Source organism: Oryctolagus cuniculus, chromosome 5, assembly GCF_964237555.1.
Source record: "Oryctolagus cuniculus chromosome 5, mOryCun1.1, whole genome shotgun sequence".
NCBI classification, from domain to species: domain Eukaryota; kingdom Metazoa; phylum Chordata; class Mammalia; order Lagomorpha; family Leporidae; genus Oryctolagus; species Oryctolagus cuniculus.
In genome coordinates this window covers 32394142-32415909 of record NC_091436.1, presented here as the reverse complement: position 1 = coordinate 32415909, position 21768 = coordinate 32394142, and the positions used below count along the sequence as shown (strand labels likewise).

Here is a 21768-nt window from a genome sequence, read left to right as displayed (position 1 = left end):
CAGACAGAGATGGAGGTCAGGAGGCAGAGAGGGAGAGAGAGAGAGTAGAGAGAAAGGAGAGGAGCCAGAGAGTGAGCAGGAAAGAGCCGAGAGAGAGCGCCACCGTGTTCAGGAACAGGACCTTTTAAAACTTTGCTGGAGGGCGGGCAGGGAAGTAGGAGCAGCGAATCCCATTAGGATGAGGGTGGAGCTTGACACCAGTGGTTGGGCCATGTGGCCACCTGGCTTCCAACAATGGCTGTGGGGGCTAGAGCCTAGGATGGTGTCAGGGTATAGATCGTGCCATAGATAAGACTGCAGCATTTTCCTAACAAATAGCCTAGGAAACTAGTGGAGAAATGGCCCAAGTTCTTGGGTCCCTGCCACCCACATGGGAGGCCAAAAGAAGCTCCTGGCTTAAGATCTGCCCACCTCTGGAGGTTGTTTGGTCATTTGGTAAGTGAACTAACGGATGGAAGAGCTCTCTCTGTCACTCCCTCTCTCTCTGTGACTCTACCTTTCAGCCTTTCAAATAAATCGATAAACCCTAAAAAGAAAAAAATAAATGTGCTGAGGGCATGCAATCCCCAGCACATTCCTGGATCCACATTGTTCCTGCTATATCGGAATAACAGCGAGGTGAGTTTACCCCACCTCTTCTTCCTCCCTTTTCAAAATGAAGGACAACCACTTTCAGACCCTCTATATTTTACTTTCCATTAAATTTACTGGGTTGTCATCAAGAAATGGAGAGTGTCTGGAGTTCAGAAGTAAGTGATGCTGTGTTGATAACTGAGGAGACACAGGTGATACTTCCTTTTCGTTTTTAGCAGTTCAGGCCTGAATCAAAGGACACCCTGGTCAGACAGAAACAAACTGCAAGCTGAACAGCAAATGCTGATGCACAGACATCAGTGGGCAGTGGTCGGCTCGGCAGCTGGCTTCGTGCCTCCCTACTGCTCTGAAGAGGAAACTGGCGCTGATTTGGGTTGTGCTAGGTTTGTTGCCACGAGCTGGGCTCAAAGGCGGGGCTGGAGAGAGCAGGAGCTGAAAGGCTAGGCAGGACCCTTGTGCCGCCTGGTCAGCTTCCCTCTCAACAAAATTCAGTTGTGTGATCACACTCAAGTACACTCACAGCGACGGCTGTGTACATGATTACTCAGGAAAATATTTCACGAGCAGGCACCATTCCAGGAATAATATAGAGATAAGGGTGCAGATGTTAAAAATCTTCAGAGGGACACAGCCGTAGACATAGATAATTACAGTAATGTGGTATGTCCCATAACAGAAACTGCCCACTGTTTGCGGTGCCCACATGGGATGTGGGAAGACATGGAAGGTGGAAGCACATTTCTTGCCTGCCACATGAAGCTTACAGGCTATAGGGACCAAAGATGGGGTTCAGGACATGCCACCCCAAAATATAACTGTAGGAAATGGCAATTTGCCACTCCAAAAATGCTTCTTTGGCATGCTGATTGTTTTGAGTCGAGTAATTTGGGAAAGAGCCTTCACTGGATAAGCTCTGAAAACAGGGCCGAGGGTTGCCCTTGGTAGGAGAAATTGACATCTGTAAAAGAACTCTCCATAGGAAAGGGAGTCTCTCATACTGGGAACGGAAGAATGGCTCTAAACCAGGAGATCCCTTCATCAAAGGAGAGGCATTTACATCTGCATAACAAATTTTACTCTTCTAAGCATACATTTCTTGGTCACCTCCCACAGCTAGCTTCTGCAGGCCTTCTTCTTTTCACTAGACAAGGGATTTAAGCCACCATAGGAACCTCTGAGCTAAAAAACATCTGATTGTTCTTTTCTTAATGTCTTGTGACAGGGGTCCAACCCAGCTAAGAACTGAGAACAGCAAAAGTTATTTTTTTCTTACCCTGCACTGCAAAACTAAAAAGCAATTGGAAATGCATGGAGCTAAAAACTTTTCAATTTTTCTCATGGGTGTAATTTCTGATGACAGCTATTGGCTGTAAAACCTGTGTAAGACATTCAGCATATTTCAACATGGCTTAATAATTAATGAACATCCTTTGTCATTAATTTATAATAAACCCAAGCTGCTTCAGTTTTCTCAAATGCACTGCTCAAGACTGTACCTCAGTGATAACTAGCTGAAGGCGACAGCCCTTAAATGACAGATTTGCATCTGTCATGTGATATCTTTTGGAAAATCCCATAAATGATCAATGAGTGAATTTAGGGATTCTGGAAGCGGTCAGGATTCTTGATTATTTTCTGTAACTGGTGAGGGGCTTTTCTTGTCATTAGAATACATGGTAGGGCCGGCGCCGCAGCTCACTAGGCTAATCCTCCACCTGCGGTGCTGGCACACTGGGTTCTAGTCCTGGTTGGGGTGCTGGATTCTGTCCTGGTTGCTCCTCTTCTAGTCCAGCTCTCTGCTGTGGCCCGGGAAGGCAGTGGAGGATGGCCTAAGTGCTTGGGCCCTGCACCCGCACAGGAGACCAGGAGGAAGCACCTGGCTCCTGGCTTCGGAACGGTGTAGCGCACCGGCCGAAGTGGCCATTTCGGGGGTGAACCAACTGAAAAAAAGGAAGACCTTTCTCTGTCTCTCTCACTGTCTAACTCTGCCTATTAAAAAAAAAAAAAAAAAAAAAAAAAAAAAAAAAGAATACATGGTGGAATAAACAGACTTCCTCCCATTAACCACAAACAAAAGAAAAATTTATCCTTACTTTAGTTACCAGGATTCACCATAACTTTTGGTGAATCTAATTTTCTGATTTATGTTGATATGGAGATACTGGATGAAATACTTCGATGCTATTTAGTAAAAGAGAATGAATTTTTTTAAAAAGCAACTGTTTACTTGCACATTGTAAAGAATTGGCTACAGAGTATTCAGCCAAATCTGTTTATTATTGATACTTACATCAACAAATACAACCACTTAATTTTCACTATAAGTGTTCAATGAGAGAAATCAAGCTTTGTTTCTGATGAGTGTGTGCCTGTGTGTGTGTTTTGGCTGCTGTTTATGTATGTATACATGTGAATGTTTTCATTTATATTTTCTGTTAGTTTTGAAATGATGGTGGGGCCAACGCTGTGGCATAGCAAGTAAAGCCACCACCTGCAGAGCCAGCATCCCATATGGGTGTCGGTTCAAGTCCCAGCTGCTCCATTTCCAATCTAGCTCTCTGCTATGGCCTGGGAAAGCAGTAGAAGATAACCCAAGTTCTTGGGCCCCTGCATCCGTTTGGGAGACCTGGAAGAAGCTCCCAGTTCCTGGCTTCAGATCGGCACAGCTCTGGCCACTGTGGCCAATTAGGGAGTTGGACCAGTGGATGGAAGACACTCACTCACTCTCTCTCTCTCTCTCTCAGCCTTTCCTTCCCTCTCTGTGTAATTCTGACTTTCAAATAAATAAATAAATCTTTAAAAAAAATAAATGATGGAAAGTATTTAAAAATTGTTGCTTTTCATTATTTCTACATATTTCTAGGTCTTCTCTTTGTCTACCTGTTAGATAGGAAGTTAAAAATTAGCCCATGTGTGTGTGAGAAGGGCCTGAAGAAATCAGCAACTGTTTTGGAAGCCCCAGAAGCCCAGCATTTTGAACTTCCAAGTCCTGCTCAGACCCTGCTAACCTCCCAGGTGACCCCTGCCCTTCTCCCAAGGAAAGCTCCCAGGAGAATTCTCTCTCCTCAGGACCTGGAGCATCCATGTCCACATGCGGCTAGCTCTGCAAGTGCCCGAATGCATGATCTGTCAGCAGATGGTCCCCTGTGCTTGGTTTAGAAGGATGTGGCAAAAAATCTGGGGGCAAGGCAGAGGCTTGTCACTTGTTGCACCCCATGAGATAAAATGCTGCCTTCCACTGAGAAGACATACAAATGGCCAACAGGCACAGCTGTCGCTTGGTACTCTCAGATGCAACTTTTATAAAATATTCTTGACCTGGGGATGGTTGAATCTGAGGATGCAGAACTCATGGATACAGAGGGTCAAGTGTATCAACACCACTGATCCTCAGGGAAATGCAAGTTACAGTCATGATGAGTCACCCACTAGGGTGACTGCTATCAAGAAAAGAAAGATAACATAACAAGTGTTGACAAAGATGCGAACAAACTCTTGTACACTGTTGCTAGGAATGTAAAATGGTGCAGCCACTATGGAAATCAGTAAAGGGATTCCTCAAGTAATTCAAGAGAAGAACAGGGGCTAGTGCTGTTGTGCAGCGGGTTAAGGCCCTGGCCTGAAGCGCTGGCATCCCATATAGGTGCTGGTTTGAGATCTGGCTGCTTCACTTCCAATCCAGCTCTCTGCTATGGCCTGGGAAAGCAGTGGAAGATGGCCCAAGTCCTTGGGCCCCTGTACCCACGTGGGAGACCCAGAAGAAGCTCCTGGCTTCTGGCTTTGGATCACCACAGCTCCAGCTGCTGCACACAACTGGGGAGTGAACCAGCAGATGGAAGACCTCTCTCTCTGCCTCTCCTCTCTCTGTGTAACTCTGACTTTCAAATAAATAATCTTAAAAAAAAAAAAAAGAGAGAGAGAGAGAGAGAGAGAAAAGAACCGCTGTATGATCCAGCAATTCCACCGAACTGAAACTGGGACCTCAAAGAGGTAGCTACAGTTCCATAGCCACTGCGTAATTATTCATTATTAATAGGTAAGATGTGGAAACAACTTAACTGGATAAAGAAAGGTGGTATGTCCATACAATGGAACAATGCTCAGCCTTTATGCAGAAGGAAGGAACCCTGCCACATGGATCAATCTGGAGGACAGCATGCTCCCTGAGATAAGCCAGTCACAGAAGCACAAGTACCATATGTTTCCACTTCAGTGAGGTGACTGAAATATCAACGTCACAGATGCAGACAGAGGAATGGTGGTTGCCAGGCAGGGGGAGGAAGGGTGGGGTGCTATACAATGGCCACTGAGTTTCAGTTATGCAAGATGATTAAGTTCTAGAGACCTGCTTTACAACAAACACTGCCTACAGATAACAGTTCTATAATGTGCAACTGTAAACTTAAGAGGGTAGAGCTCCCATAATAAAAAAACAGCTGCAGATTATATTGGTATATTAGCATAACTCTAGGTAAAGAATTTAGCAATATTCATCCAGCACCTCTGAAAAGTTCAAAATTGTCAATTCCATAATTGCACTCCTGAGATGCCATCTTCAGGAAACAGTCTAAAATATAGAAAAGACCTTGTATCTAAAGATGTCCATTAGAGCAACACTTGTAACTCTAACAAGGAAAAGCAACAAGAGCCAATTGAGGAATATTCCCTCCATGCATTATTATCTAACCAGTAAAATTTAAGTGCTTAGAGATGGTACTTTGCATAACTGCTCATAACACAGCCCTTAATAAGATTAGACTTCAAGCATGCACACTGATGCTGAAAGGGAACACACGAAAACTGCTGAAGTTTTTGTACTGCTATTTTAAACTTTGATAATTTGATGTGTGTATATATATATATGAGACATATGTGTAATTTGATATATTTGACATACATAAGGCACTGTTCACAAAAAGATGATTGAGAAATGAAATATATTTCTATCAGCTGAAATTCATTTGTCTCTCTACTTTCACTTCAAGACAGCTTATATATAACAGAAAACAGAAGGAATCAGGCCTATGCCACAGTTCCTCACTAGGGGAGACTGATTTCTTCTAGGCAGGAAGGGTTCTGTCATGCCCCCAACCTTCACTACAGGCAAACTCGACAACTCCCTGGGATGTGGCTTGCAGAACTCACCTCTCCTGACACCAGCAGACATTTAGCTCATCCCTTGCTGTAAGGGAGCTGTGAATTGCTGTCCTGATAAACACACACACCAAACCAAAATCCAAGTCTGTTTCAGAATTAAAACAAAAAAAACAAAATCAACTGCTTTAAGCCTACAGAACAATTAATTTAGTAGCACCTGAAGCACACAGTCCTCCTTTAGACCTGATGAACATGTGTCATTTCATTTCACACATTTTTTTTAAAAGATTTATTTATTTATTTGAAAGGCAGAATTACAGAGAGGCAGAGGCAGAGGCAGAGGCAGAGAGAGAGAGAGAGAGAGAGAGGGAGGGAGGGAGGGAGGGAGGTCTTTATCCACTGGTTCACTCCCCAAATGGCCGCAACAGCTGGAGCTGAGCTGATTGGAAACCAGGAGCCAGGAGCTTCTTCTGAGTCTTCCATGCGGGTGCAGGGGCCCAAGGACCTGGGCCATCTTCTACAGCTCTCCCAGGCCATAGCACAGAGCTGGATTGGAAGTGGAGCAGCTGGAACTCGAACCAGTGCCCAAATGGGATGCCAGCACTGCAGGCAGCAGCTTAGCCTGCTATGCCACAGCGCTTGCCCCCAAGCTCCATATTAATAAGGGATCTCTTACACCTGTACAGATATGATTCATGTTATCTGAACAGCTTTCGCTTACTTCCTGATTAAACCTAACTTAAATCCACAAATTCCTGAATCATACATCTTTTTCTTAATCATGACTGAAACATCATATTTAAAAATGTACATGTTGGGGCCAGCGCTGTGGCGTAGTGGATAAAGCTGCTGCCTGCAGTGCCAGCATCCCAAATGGATGCCAGTTCGAGACCTGGCTGCTCCACTTCCAATCCAGCTCTCTGTTATGGCCTGGGAAAGCAGTAGAAGATGGCCCAAGTCCTTGGGCCCCTGCACCCACGTGGGATACCCGGAGGAAGCTCCTGGCTCCTGGCTTCAGATTGGCACAGCTCTGGCTGTTGCACACAATTGGGGAGTGAATCAAAGGATGGAAGACCCTCCCCCCTCTTCTCTGTGTAACTTTTTAAAAATAAATAAATCTTTTAAATACATGTTTAAATTTTGTATTCTCACGATCAGTAAAGTAAAATAGAAAATTCAAACACTCAAAGCAAGCCTTAATAAAATTTTACAAAATGTTAATCTTTGACTCCGTACTTTATAGCTATCATGTTACATAAAAACATGAAACCTTTAAAATTGTTAGTATTAGATCAAGTAAGAGGAAAGACTAAACATTAACTTCTACCTTCTGGGTCCTTCATCACATGTTACTTGCTAGTCAGGTCACATTATTTTATTCAAAGATAAGATAATAAAAAACATATTTATATAGCCTAACAGATAACGATGCAGAAATGGATTGTGGCATTATCTTTTAAAATAGAACAGGCCTTGTATGAAAGAATTTTCTAATAATTGAGAATACTGATGTCTTTAAATATAGTTTTGGATATTCTGATGTAAACTAGGGAAAAACATCTGAGTATAAATAGCATATAATTTTTATACACTTTTTTCTGCTCTAATCACCACTATGAGTTTCAGATTTTGGTGAAAATACTGTCTTGGGTTTAAAAAGCATACGGGGCAGGGGTTTGGCTTAGTGGTTAAGACTCCATTTAAGATACTCACACTCACGCCCCAGGCTGCAGTATCTCGGTTTGAAAGCTGGCTCTGGCTCCTAATTCTAGCTTCCTGTAGGTGTGGACTCTGGAAGGTGGCAGTGTTGGCCCAAGTAGCTGGGTTCTTGCCACACATGTGGGATACCAAGAATAAGTTCCTAGGTCCCAGGGAGTAAACCAGCAGATGGGATGTATCTGTCTCTCTCTTTCTCAAATAAAAAATATAAAAATTTAAAATAAGGTGTGAGTACCTATTTACATTAAAAAATCATATGCTAGTTGCTCCTGCCTGTATTCTCATATATTTTAAAAAACAAGTTTGGAAAGATCCATTGACTTATAGTTCAACTAAATTATATTCATTCATGTTACCTCGAGGTTCTGATAAGAAAAATAAACTATATTGTAATGGTATACTGGGCCTGGTGTTGCGGCAGAGGGGCTAAAGCCACTGCCTGCAGTGCCAGCATCCCATATGGGCACCGGTTTGAGTTCCAGCTGCTCCACTTCCAGTCCTGGTCTCTGCTATGGCCTGGGAGAGCAGCTGAAGATGGCCCAGGTCCTTGGGCCCCTGCACCTGTATGGGAGACCAGGAAGAAGCTCCAAGCTGTTGGCTTCGGATTGGCCCAGCTCTGGCTGACGTGGCCATTTGGAGAGTGAACCAGTGGATGGAAGACCTCTCTCTCTCTCTCGCTCTCTCTCTCTTTCTCGCTCTCTCTCTCTCTGCCTATACCTCTGTAACTCTGCCTTTCAAATAAATAAATGAATCTTAAAAAAAATGGTATATCAAGGCTAGCAATTCAGTATTACAGTTTTTTTTTTTTAAAGATTTTTATTTACTTATTTGAGAGGTAGAGTTACAGAGAGAGGGAGAGACAGAGAGAAAGGTCTTCCATCACTGGTTCATTCCCTAAATGGCTGAAATGGCCAGAGATGGGCCAATCCACAGCCAGGAGCCAGGAGTCACAGCGCTGGTCCCCAGTATTACAGTTTCAATTCAGAGAATCTGCCCTAGGAATGACTTCATGAAATGCTCTGAGAAAGGACTTGTGGGTCCACCCACATGATTTGCACCTCAGACTGCAAGTGTTAACTTAATCACAGAACTTAAGCATCTTTACGTTATGGGATTACACTTTTTACTACTTGATATCTCCCTGTGGATTTAAGTTTCTTCCCCTCTCTCATTCCATCCCATTTCTAGAACATACACAGGTTTTTACCCTTAACCCTAAGCAACTCTTCGGACAACACAGAATCTTCACATGCAAGACACATTTCCTAGATAAAGAATTCTAACTGCAGTCCTTTGCCTATGAGTGTCTCCGTGTTTAGTCACAGAGGGCTAAGGTAAACTCCTCTACCTAAGGTGCTCTGTGATCGCAGGTGGGTCAGAGGAGTTCGTGATGCTATTTGAAAACTGTGACTTCACTGCTGCTTGTGTTAAGACCACCTCATCTAAATGTCATCAGGCTCAAAAAAGTTACAGAAAATCACAGAATCATTTTCTCCAAGGGAGTTTCTACCAGATGTTTTTTTTATAGAGTAACATAGGCCAAGAAATTTCTAAATTTTATTTATTTTTTATTTATTTGAAAGACACAGAAAGAAAGAGACAGAGACAGACAGAGATCATCCATCTACTTGTTCACCCCCTAGATGCCTCCAACAGTCAGACTTTGGCCAGGAAGAAGCCAGGAGGCAGGCGGTCCATCCAGGTCTCCCACCTGGCACAGATTCAGGGCCATCATCTACTGTCTACAGGGAGGGTATTAGCAGGAAGCTAGATCTAAGGTGGAAGTGACATACAATCCCAGGTACTCCAACATGGGATGTGCACGCTCTAAGCAGAGGATTAATCTGCTATATCACAATGCCTGCCTCAAGTAATATATTTTAGAATTTGGTACTACATAATTTAAAAGGTATACCATATACTCAATAATAAATAATTAAAGTAACCACAAATACAATAGCCATTCATTGAACATCTACTATGTTCCAGACTACACTAGATGGTTTAAGCACTTTGCTTCATTCAGTTTATTTCTCACAGTAAGACTGTATGTTAGCTAATACTCTCCCCACAGAACAGAAATGGAATCTGAGGTTCCAATTCATTTGTCCACTATAAATGACTCAACTGTGAATAAAATTCACAACTATTATCTTGCAGGGATATCAGGTGTAGTGGTAAAGACACTGCTTGGGATGCTTGCATCCTGGATCAAAGTGACTGAGTTTGAGTCCCCGGTATGCTTCCAAGTCCAGCTTCCTGTTAATGTGCATCCAAGGAGGCAGCAGGTGATGATTTGGGTCCCTGCCACCCATGTGAGCGGCCCATATTTTGTTACTGACTTCTGGCTTTGACCTGGTCCAATCCTTGCTGTTACAAGCGTCTGGGGAGTGAAACAATGGATGGAAGTCTGCATGCTCTCTCTCTGCCTCTCAGAAACAACTTTTTAAAAACGTATTTTGGGGGCCAGTGCTGTGGCGTAGTAGCTTACGCCTCCTCCACCTGCAGCACCAACATCCTTTTCGAGTGCCGATTCGAGTCCCAGTAGATTCCAGTCTCAGCTGCTCCTTATCTGATCCAACTCTCTGCTATAGCCTGGGAAGTCACTAGATGATGGCCCAAGTGTTTGGGTCCCTGCACTTATGTGGGAGACCCGGAGGAAGCTTCTGGCTCCTGGCTCCTGGCTCTGGATTGGGCCAGCTCTGGCTGTTGCAACCATCTGGGGAGTAAACCAGAAGATGGAAGAACTTTTTGTTTGTCTCTGTCTGTAACTCCACCTTTCAAACAAATACATAAATGAAATCTTTAAAAAAATTTTTAAAAAACATGTTATTGTTTTTTAAAAAAAAACTTTTATCTTTTTCCAAAAGATTTATTTGAGAGGTGGAGTTACAGATAGAGAGAGGTCCTCCATCTGTTGGTTCACTCCACAAATGGCTATGCTGGCTGGAGCTGGCCTGATCTGAAGCCAGGTGTGTCTTCCGGGTCTTTCACTTGAGTGCAGGGGCCCAAGCATTTGGGCCCCCTCTGTTGCTTTCCCAGGCCATTAGCAGAGAGCTGGATCAGAAGAGGAACAGCTGTGATACGAACCCGTGCCCATATGGGATGTCAGTGCCATAGGCAGAGGCCTACCCACTATGCCATAGCACCAGCTCCAAAAACCTATTATCTTAATAATAATAATAATAACAACAACAATAATAATAATAATACTATAGTGTTTTCTAAAGACTTTTGTTTTCACAAATGGCATTATAAAATGTTTTGGTGTTTTTGTTCCCTTAACTAATGATGGTTTGACAAATACGAATAGAAAGTTGTAAAGCTTTTAAATTCTTATTGAATAAATTAAATTTTTTTTTTTTAGTTTATATTTTTGTGACACAATTTGTTTGATGGGTTACAAGTCCCTTTCTTGGGTATAACCTTTCTTGGCTCTGGGTGCTGAGTGAGGCAGCTTTTCCGTCGTCATTTCATAGAGGAGGCAGTTGAGGCTCAGAGGTTAAATGGGATTTGCCTGTGATCACACAACAGTAAGTGTCAGGCTGGGTTTTTAAAACGAGTGTTTTGACTGTCAAGTGAAGAAGCATTCTGCTTCTTGATAAAAGTACAGAGTTGGTGTGAGTTTGAGAACGGCTAGTGCATTGTGAGTACCTTGGTTCACTCTTAGAAAAATATGCCAACCCACACAATTCCTGGCAAAGGAGCCTGAGCTCGTTGGGCCATATGACCTTCATTGTGGGGAAGGGGCTGCCCCAACTGAGAGCTTCCGGGGGAGGGGATGTCACTCTGGCCATGACCTGGCACTCAGGTTGGAATTATCTGTCTAGAGTACTTAATTTAACTATTTTTTTCAGGAAGGAAGCAAAATTTTTTGTTTTCTTGGCCTCCGCTTGGAACATTGTTAATCATTTATGGTAACAGAAGACATGAACATTTCCTGCTGACTTTTTCTTTTCTTCTTGGAAATGCTGGAATAAAACCAGTGGTGGTTTACCAACTTTAGAAATAATTAGCATGCTGTGCTATAGTGAGACTCCTGATCTTAGGTAAAACTGTGTCTTTGTTTTTTGTCATATTGTTGTCCTTTGATATAGAGAGGAGGGGTGGTCTCCTCATCTTCATCTCCCTATGGAAGATTAGGGGTGCTCATGAATTGGACACATTGATTAGGCGCCCAGCGATAGCCAGGCACTACTCCAGGTACTTGGGATACATCAGGGAACAAAGACAAAACTACCAGCCCTCAGTGAGCCTACATTCTAGGGTGGGGAAACAGACAATGGACACTGAAAGCGTCAGGTGGTGATGAGTGGGAAGACTGGGCCAAGCCTCAATAATGTTTGTCTAGAGAGGATCACGCATACCCTACTGCCAGGGATCCCACCCGCAGGTCTCCATGACGTAGCAGTGGGGCTGCTGCATGAATGCTGCATGCACAGGGACGCTGCAGGCTCGGAGCACGGCCCCCTCCAGCCACTCCAAATGCAGCTGGGACTTTGACACTGTAATGTGAATGGAAGGAGACACCAAGCTTCCATGTTTTCTGTGTTTGCAGGGGCCACACAATAGTAAATTACAAAACAGAAAGTCAAAAAAGCAGGATCAAAATCCAGCACCATAGAAAAATATTTCTAGGAATCTTTGACCGATTATCTGGATTACAAACAATGTATCTACTTAGACATGTATCCAACTCCCTTACTGAGGAACCAATATTTCCTCTGATATCAGCAATGCTATTTTATCACACTTAAATAATAATAAAGCCCAGTGTCTATGCATCACGTGTGTCTCACCCTAATATACTGGTATATACAACATGTAAATACACTTTTGCATAGAAAGATACATCTCCATGAATTAGACTCATTAAGGCAAAAAGGACTGCAAAGAAAGTCAGTTAACTGGGCAAATAATACTGCAGAGGTACTTTGTTCTCCTTTAATACACATATAACTTGGAAAACCTGAGATCATTCCATTGTATAATGATGATACTGACATATTTATAGAATAAACAACTTGTCTGAAACCACAAGAGTAGTAAATGTCAGAGCTATGAGAGGAACTTGAAGATATGTCTAATATGCAGTCTCGACTACTTCATCATCACAAAATGCCAAAAAGCAGGCCACTTATTCCAACATAACCCATCTCCTAATGGTTGCTGTACGCCGATAGCTGTAATTCCTCCCTACATCAGATGTGTGTTTTAGAAGGCAAATTTGCAAATATTATTACCTAAGAAAATGAACATGGAGATATTTTAAGGCAAATAATTGAGTGAATAAAGCATCTTTCTTACACTTAGAAGTTCAACTGGATAAAATGTTCACGTAAAGAAAACATGAGGCTAGAAATAACCCTCCGAAATGCAATATGGAAGATCCCGGGCCTGCGGCTTTCTCTGGGAAGCCCTTGTGAATGTCACTGTTCACAGCACATGGAAATGAGAGCATTCTGGTCTGGGAAGACAGGAGGGGGAAGTGCAGGTCTGGCTAGAAAAATGTGACCTTTCTGTTTGCTAAGCAAACAACAGCACTCCTCATACACACCCCTCTCCCTAGAAAAGCAAGCATGTAGGAAACACACGCAGAGGGCTAAGGAGTACTTATGTACCAAAATGTTCTCTGGACAGCAGCATGGCTGTATACGTGTAGTGGTTACCGTCTACATGCAGCAGTCTGAGACGCTGGCATTTCTAGGATTTTCATCTTTGTCTACAGAGAAAACGGATGAACACAGAAAGGACAGAATAACAATGCTTTGCCTTTTTCATTGATGCAATCACATGTCTCCAGGGCATGAGGACAGAAGTAGGATGCCATAATTTCTATGACATAACAAAGATAATTTTATCTAACTGAAATCCCCACTCCTTTTTCTAAGAATATTACAACAGAGAAATTTTTTTTCCTAACAAGAGGCTCTATTAAAAGATGTCCCACTCTGTCCTTGCACCTGTTATGAGTGTATATTTGTTAAAAGTGGTTGAAAGATTGCCTGATTCCTGCACTTTCTCAGGAAGGTTTTCAAAACACATTCTGAGCCCGGGCACTTACAGTCCATTTTAGTGTCTTCCATCCTAATATTCTTCTTTCTTGAATATGCTGCAACATATCTGCATGTCTCCCTCCTCTTGCTTTGAGTCCCTCGGCCAGGCAAAGACCAAATAATCAGTGAAGGGGCAGTTTAATCCTGCTGAGTATTATCTCTGCCACAGCTTGAGGTGCACGTAGGAGAAAAGCCAAGAGAGATGAGCCCCACAGCTCTGCAGCCGCGTGTTTGAACAGTAACCTTGCTCACTGAACCAAGTAAAAGCTGAGAAAGGCTTCTGTTCAAAAGAGCCAGTGAAGCTCAAATGGGAGTGGACTGGGAACTAGGGGAGGCCTCTCCTGGCTACGAACTATGGTTAAACATCCACCCAATCTCAGGAATTCAAACGCAGTCGGGGGCCCAAACAGCAGGTGCATGAAACACACTGAACTGAGTAGTTTACGAAAACCACCCAAAGGTTATCTACTCCTCCTCCAGGCTCTTCTCCTGTTGGGTTTCCTGATGCATTAAAAACAACACTGACAACTCTGGCAGGGGTGGCACTGACAACACCCAGGACCTCTGAAAGAGGCCACCATCTAGAATTAGTGAGGCAGGGAGGCCTCTATTCTTTCTCCAGCTTTATCAAGTGGTGAAAACCTCTAACGGTCTCCCAAGAGAAGACAAAGAACCAATGGATATAAATGGTAAAGCTTTGGGAATGATTTTTCTGTGATGAAATATCGGTCCCCAGAATTTATATTTTTGGGCAGTGATAAATTGCACGATTAACTTGGAGCTCGACATTTCCACCACAATTTTGGCTTAAGCATGTCTTTAAAAGGGTTTTTTTGTGTAGGGTCATTGAAGGGGAACTGGTGGAAAATGACATTAAATCCTTGTCCTGCCCTTACAGAATCTAAGAACAAGTGAAATGGGGGCCAGAGTACTTTGATTGAAAGCCGTTGAGTTTGGGTGACCCTCGGACCCAATTTGGAAAAGAGGACACAATCTTTAAAGGGAAATAAAACCTTTCAGGCCCCTCTGATAAGTCCCTTCGAGCACGTGGACCTAACCCAGTAAAGAGAAGGGATACCAGGGTTTCTAAGATGAAGGCAGGTCAAGCACCCACTGGCCTTGGCAACTGATCTTGGTAATGACCCTGGAAACGTTACTTAGTAGGAGGAGCCAGTGGGGTGCTAGTTTCAGTCCAGCACCACCCAGGGACAGGGCACTGCAGCTGCTTCTTCCCAGCATCATGCCTCCCACCCCCACAGGGACAGAGGCTCATTTATTCCAAACTAGCCTGCAGAGACACAAGTGCAATCTCTCTAGCACAGGGCTTCTCTGCTCGGCCCTACCAATATTTTAGACTGGATAATTCTTTGTTTTGGGTGGTAGCTCGTATTTGTTACCTGTGATGTGTCAGACACCACCCTAAGAGCTTCTATGCATCTACACTGGGCTTATTCTCCCAACAGTCCCATTATTATGTCAGTTCTACAGATGAGGTAACTCAGAGATCCAGAGAAGAGTAACGTGTCGGAGCTAGCAAGTGGCAGACCCTCCACCCCATGCTACACATTCGGCTGCAGCACCTGATGTCTGAGCTAGGGGGGTGACTTCTCACTTCCGAGCACCCAGGAAGCACTCGGGCCCGGGCTGCTTGCAGAAAGGAAATGGCTGGTACCACAGGGAGAGAAGAAAGGCAGGGAAAGACAGATGACATTGTGCACAGACAGTGCACCACTCTTCCCCTAGGAACAACAGTGCTCCACTAAGTGATGGTGCATTCATGCAGAAAAACAGCTGAACGCTAACAGAGGGGAGAGAGAATAAAGGGTTTTATAGATGACAAATGGCTCAAGGAGATGCCTATGTTCCAGTGCATGGAACAGTGGGCACTATTAATTATGTATCATCTCCTATCGTGCATGGTTACTGCCTTAGCAGGAGTCAGTCCTAACCACTCACACCATTTCTGTTGATTTCTCAAGAACTAAGGCCTCAGCTTAATCACCCATTATTTTGTTTCATTTTCAATAGCAAAACCATATATCAATGCTGGATGCTGGCAGATGGATGAAGACCAAACTGACTGTTTCTAATATAGATTTAAAGGAACAAAATTCACTTTAAAAAATTTATTTATTGTCTCACTTTATCTGAAAGGCAGAGAGAGAAAAGAGACAACAGAGACAGATGGAGAGAGATCTTCCATCCTCTGGATTACTCTCCCTAAATGCCCGCAACAGTCAAGACTGGGCAATACTGAAGCCAGGAGCTTGGAACTCAATTCAGGTTTCCCATGTGAGTGGCTGGGACCCATGTATCTCACCCATCATTTGCTCTTTCCCTGGGTGCACGTTAGCAGGCAGCTAGATTGGAACAGGATCAGCAGGACTGAATTAGCCCCTCTGGTATGGGATGTGGGCATCCCAAGTGGCAACTTAACTGCTGTGCCACAAGCCTGCCCCTCCAGGTTTATTTATTTATTAAAAAAAAAAAATGTATTGATTTGAAAGTCAGGTCCTCTAGGTCTCCCATGTGGGTGCAGGGGCTCAAGCACTTGTGCAATCCTCCACTGCTTTCCCAGGCCATTAGCAGGGAGCTGGGTCAGAAGTGGAGTAGCCAGGATTCGAACCACTGTCTATAGGGATGCTGGTGTCTTTACCCACTATGCCACAATGCTGGTCCCACAGTAGGCTTTAAAAAGTAAAAACTATGGGGCTGGCGTTGTGCTCCAGGGTCAAGATGGCAATCCATCAGCTCTTCCCTCCAACCTCAGCACACAGCGTCACCCATGTCTTAACGTGCAAAATGTGGAAGTCTTACCATCTTCTCTCCCGTCATGTCTGCAACTTGTCCTCTCAGCTGTCCTTCTTTACTCTGTCTTCCCTGTTTTCCCTACTAGACATTTGGCTACTCACAGGTATACAAGCAGCTTGAATTCTATGAGATTATGAGCTACCAGGTAGTATTTCTATGTGTTTCTCCATCCCCCCCGCACCTTTGAGATATAATTGACGAATAAAAAAGCATATATTTAAGGTGTACAACCTAATGATTTACAACATGCGTATATTGTGAAATGATTACCACAGTCAAGTTAATTCATGGTTCCATCATCTCACAGAGTTGTCATTGGAGGTTGTGTGTAGCGGGAACACTGAAGATCTACTCTCAGCAAATTCCCAGTATGTACAGTATCACAGCCATTGTCTCCTTGCTGTACATTACATACCCAGAGCTTGCTCATCTTACAACTGAGTTTGCACCCTGTGACAAATCACCCATCCTTTCCTCCACTCACCTCTGCTTATTTTCTTCTGCTGGTTTTTTTTTTTTTTTTTTTTTAAGATCTATTTTTTTCACTTGAAAGGCAGTTAGAGAGAGAATCACTGATTGATCTTCCATCTGCTGGTTCACTTCCTAGTGGCTACAATGGCCAAGAGTAGGCCAAGCCAAAGCCAAGAGCCAGCCAGCTCAAACCGGGTCTCCCACACGGATGCCAGAGGCCCAAAGGCTTAGGCCATCTTCTGCTGCTTTCCCAGGAGCATTAGCAGGGAGCTGGATCAGAAGTGGAGCAGCCATGACTCAAACAGGCATCTTTATGGGACAGTGGCATCACATGTGGCAGCTTAACCTGCTGTGCCACGCTGGCCCCCGATTTCTTGTCTTTTTTAAAATTTTCTTTAAGATTTATATATTTTATTTAAAAGGCAGAGTTACACAGAGAAAGCAAGAGCAAGAATAGAGATAAGTACAATCTTTCAGCCCCTGGTTCACTTCCTAAATTTGCCTGCAACAAACAAAACTAGACTGAAGCTATGAGCCAGGAACTCCTTTTAGGTCTCCACATGGGTGCCAGAGGCCCAAGCACTTGAGCCATCATCTGCTGCTACCCAGGCACCTTAGCAGGAAGACATATTGTTAGCATGGAGTGGCTGAGACTCAAATCAGACACTCCTAGATGGGATGCTGGTGTCCCAAGTAGTTGTTTAACCTTTTGTGCCATAGCACCTGCCCCACTCATTTTTATCAAAGCTGTATTCCTCACAGAATTGTCTGATACTGCACTCTCCTCGATTGCTTAGAAAATACAGAAAATGGGAGGTGTGTGTGTGTGTGTGTGTGTGTAGGCTAAGCCTTACTCTGAAAAACATTTCACTTACAGTGTGTTCTCCTGATTTATAAGAATTTCTTGCACAATGTCAAATATTTTGCACATATACTAGACCTGATCATTACAATTATATCAAAATGATGCAGCTTATTAAACTCTTGGGATTTGGTAGAATTTATTGTTCAACATAAAACGCTGGGAGCTTGGCTACTGGTATTTTAAGAGGCAAATGCTGAAAAATAGATTTCACTTACATTTTATTTATAGCTGTGGAGAATTAAAAGCAGAAGTTCATTGCGTACAGGAACTTATGCTGCTTTTCCAGCTGAGAACTGTAACAAGCTAAACGCACACAGATATTGTGCACATAGTGAGAAGACAGTGTACTCAGCTTTCACGGGCTACAAAGTGGCTCTGGTTGACTAGAGTCTAGAACAAAAACTGCTCCACGTCCCAGGAGCAACTCAGGAATGTTGCAGCTTATCATTTTCTCTGCACCCCTTCTTATTCTTAATTCTTGATTTGTTTTCCTTTGTGTACAAAATTAGTAAGCATAGGTAGCTATGGTTGGGTGCTGTTTTTCAACACTTGTAACACAACCCAGCACTCAGTTTTACTTCCTTTCCAAAGGCCTGTCTTACTCTCTTTTCTCTCCTTTGGATAATTCCCAGAGGATACAACTTTCCAGATGCTGGAGCAGGAAGCTGCTGCTTGTTATTTAGCCCTAATTTTATAGTACCTTGGACAGTGACAAAAGCTACAAGTGTTGCTGATTTTAGAAGAAATTCATTCAATTCAGTAAAAAATGGACAGGACACATGATTTTTTTCTTTGGAGAAGTAGGTACAACTTATGTAGCTGATTCTCAAAATCCACATTGTCATGACCCTGGAATCTTGCCTGCAGATCTCACATTGCAGAAACAATCTCCTTTACATGACTGGCCCAAACTATACTTTTGACCAAATGAGCAAGAGACACTTATATTTTCACGTTAACACTTTCATAGGAAGCCCGTGGGCATGCAATCAGCCAGAACTGGCTGTGCTGCAGTACTTGAGACCCACACTGACTTAGGAATGACTGCAATAAAGTGATTTAGTTCTTCCTCAACAGTTCAGCAAAAGCAGCTTCCTCAGTCTGGATTACCGAGGGTGAAGCTGTTGGGAAGAGTCAATTGCTGGGGCCGGCGATGGGGCACAGAGGGGAAAGCTGCCGCCTGCAGTGCCAGCATCCCATATGGTGCCAGTTTGAGTCCTGGCTGCTCCACTTCCGATACAGCTCTCTGCTATGGCCTGGGAAAGCAGCAGCAGAAGGCCCAAGTCCTTGGGCCCCTGCACCCACATGGGAGACCCAGAGGAAGCTCCTGGCTTCAGATTGGCACAGCTCTGGCCGTTGCAGCCAAACTGGGGAGTGAACCATTGGAAGGAAGACCTCTCTCTCTGCCTCTCTTTCTCTCTCTCTCTGTGCAACTCTGACTTTAAAATAAATAAATAAATCTTAAAAAAAGTCAATTGCTTTTTTCAATGGAAAGAATTTCTGTAAAAATTCTCTGTCTCCAGACATTTATTATGACTTCTTGAAGGTTTAAATGACCACTTCCTGTTGGGAAACTCGTAACCAAGTATCACCCAAACTCAACTTTCTGCTGACAACTCTGCAAGTCAATTTTAGTGACTTCCGAGGGGAGTTCCCTGGAGTGGATTAGTGGGCAGAGCCGGATAGGTGGGGTCCTGTGTGAGATCAGAAGTTAAAACAAGGAACTTAACCTAGAAAAGGGGCATTTGTTAACTTCCTCAAACCAAACCAATGCAATCTTTCAGGTATTTGCTTTCAGAATTCAGGAACAAAACACCTAGGTTATTGTAGGGAATCAAAATATACAGGGAACAAACTCTTTTACAAAACATCTTACATTTTTGACTTACACAAACAAGCAAACAACCCAACTTGATGTTTCCCTTTCGCTTTTTATATCCAAGGCAATGAACATTCACTCTTGTTTCCCAACCCCTGGCTCCAGAGAGTATACTGTTCTCAACAAGCAGCAGCCAGCGATGTCATGAGAAAGTCAGGTAATGGAAAGAAGTAGAAATGTCAAGTCTAATATATGCAAAAATATAAATTCATATCTTAGAACCTAAGATACGCACCCTACTTGACAAATCAGGCAGTTAGGACTTTGCCTCCAGCTTTAGCCCACAAAACTGATCTCATCACTGCCAGTCTTTTGCTTTCAATTCCTGTAACTGTCAGATTAGTCTCCCTAAAAACAAAAAACAAAAACACGAATGGTAAAGACACTGCCTGGGGCACCTGCATCCCCTATCAGAGTGCCTGGGATTGACTGCCAGCTCTACCTCTGAATTCAGCTTCCTACAAATACAGATCCTGAGAGGCAGCAGGTAGCTGCTCAAGCATAACAAATATAAATAAACACAAAACATTTAAAATAAGCTGAAATTTGGGGCAAGTTCTACGGCCCAGGGGGTCAAACCAGCATTTGGGACACCAGCATCCCCTTACAGGACACTGGTTCTTTTTTTTTTTTTTTTAAAGATTTATTTATTTATTTATTTGAAACTCAGATTTACGCAGAGAGAGAAGGAGAGGCAAAGAGAGAGAGACAGAGGTCTTCTATCTTCTGGTTCACTCCCCAGTTGGCCGCAACGGCCAGAGCTGCACCGATCCGGAGCCAGGAGTTTCTTCCAGGTCTCCCATGCGGGTGCAGGGGTCCAAAAATTTGGACCAACTTCTACTGATTTCTCAGGCTATAACAGAGAACTGGATCGAAAGTGGAGCAGCCAGGACTCAAACCAGCACCCAAATGGGATGCCGGCACTGGACGTGGCGGCTTTACCCACTACGACACAGCGCAGTCCCCAGGACACTGGTTCTTATTGTGGCTGCTTGGTTTCCAGTTTAGCTCCTTGCTGATACACCTGAGAAGGCAGCAGAAGATGACCCAAGCACTTGGGCCCTGTCACCCATGTGGGAGATTGGAATGGAGTTCTGGGTTCCTGGCTTCAGCTTGTTCCATTCCTGGCTGTTGTGGCCACTTGGGGATTGAACCAGCAGACAGAAGATCTCTTTCTCTCCTTTGATGCTCTGCCTTTCAAGTAAATAAGCTGAACTTCCAAATTCATATGTAATCATTGTAAATGGTATCTGCTCTTAGAATTTTATTTAGTTAACATCAAGTGCCTGCTAATAATAATAGAATTAAAAAGGAGGGAATGTCCAATATGGGAAGCAGTTCATACAGCAGACTCCTAGGATGACATTTGCAGTAAATAACACTCTGACCTCAGAATCAACCCTTAAGGCTTCCTGGTTTGGCTGAAAGGCCTGTGAGAGCATTTCAGGCATGGAAAGCCAAGACTCTGTGGCAAAAAATATCCTACACGAAGGATGTTTGAACGACTTTAGTGAAAAGAAAGGGCCATCAAAGGAGGAGGTACCTTTCTCTGAAGGGAGGAGAGAACATCCACTTTGCTTATGCCTGTGTCCAAATACTGATGGAGTCTACGGTCACAAAAAGCTTCCGTAGCCTTGGCAGTCCATGGCAGGAGCCTCGGGTGATCACTGATGTCATAAGAGTGTTAATTGTTGAAGTAACAACAGAAGTCACTGTGCACTTACTCCCCATGTAGGACCTCTGTCTTTTATGAGTTGTACCATGAGAATCGACTGCAAATCTTGTTGTCAAACTGTACTCTATATGTTGTGTGTATGTGTTTGCGGGTACAATCTGTTGAAATCTATGCTTAACATGGAATTGGTGCTCTGACTATAAAATCAATCTAAAAATGAACCATAATGAAGAAGGGGATGGGAGAGGGAGAGGGAGGTGGGATGGGAGTTGGGATGGGAGTCGGAGTGGGAGGGCAGGCATGGGGGAAAGAACCACTATAATCTTAAAAGTTGTACCTATGAAACATGCATTCATTAATTTTTTTTATTAGACAGGTAGAGTTACAGACAGTGAGAGAGAGAGAAACAGAGAGAAAGGTCTTCCTTCCGTTGGTTCAGCCCCCAAATACTTGCCACAGCCGGCGCTGCACCGATCCGAAACCAAGAGCCAGTGATTCCTCCTGGTCTCCCATGCGGGTGCAGGGGCCCAAGCACCTGGGCCATTCTCCACTGCCCTCTTGGGCCACAACAGAGAGCTGGACTGAAAGAGGAGCTACCTGG

The 21768-nt window shown here is 43.7% G+C and overlaps 1 protein-coding gene across 11 annotated transcripts in view; it reads right to left on the bottom strand.

Annotated features, from left to right (window-relative positions):
- Nucleotides 1-21768, bottom strand: part of MAP7 (microtubule associated protein 7) — a 194355-nt gene that overhangs the window by 98421 nt on the left and 74166 nt on the right. Inside the window, exon 1 of one of the 11 annotated variants that reach the window (XM_070073526.1) lies at nucleotides 13475-13710. The exons of the other annotated variants lie outside the window; for them this stretch is intronic. Within the exon in view, the coding sequence (XP_069929627.1) occupies nucleotides 13475-13496 (22 nt within the window). The 5' untranslated portion in view covers nucleotides 13497-13710. Of the gene's footprint in view, nucleotides 1-13474; nucleotides 13711-21768 lie in introns of those variants that run through there. 11 annotated transcript variants of the gene reach the window in all.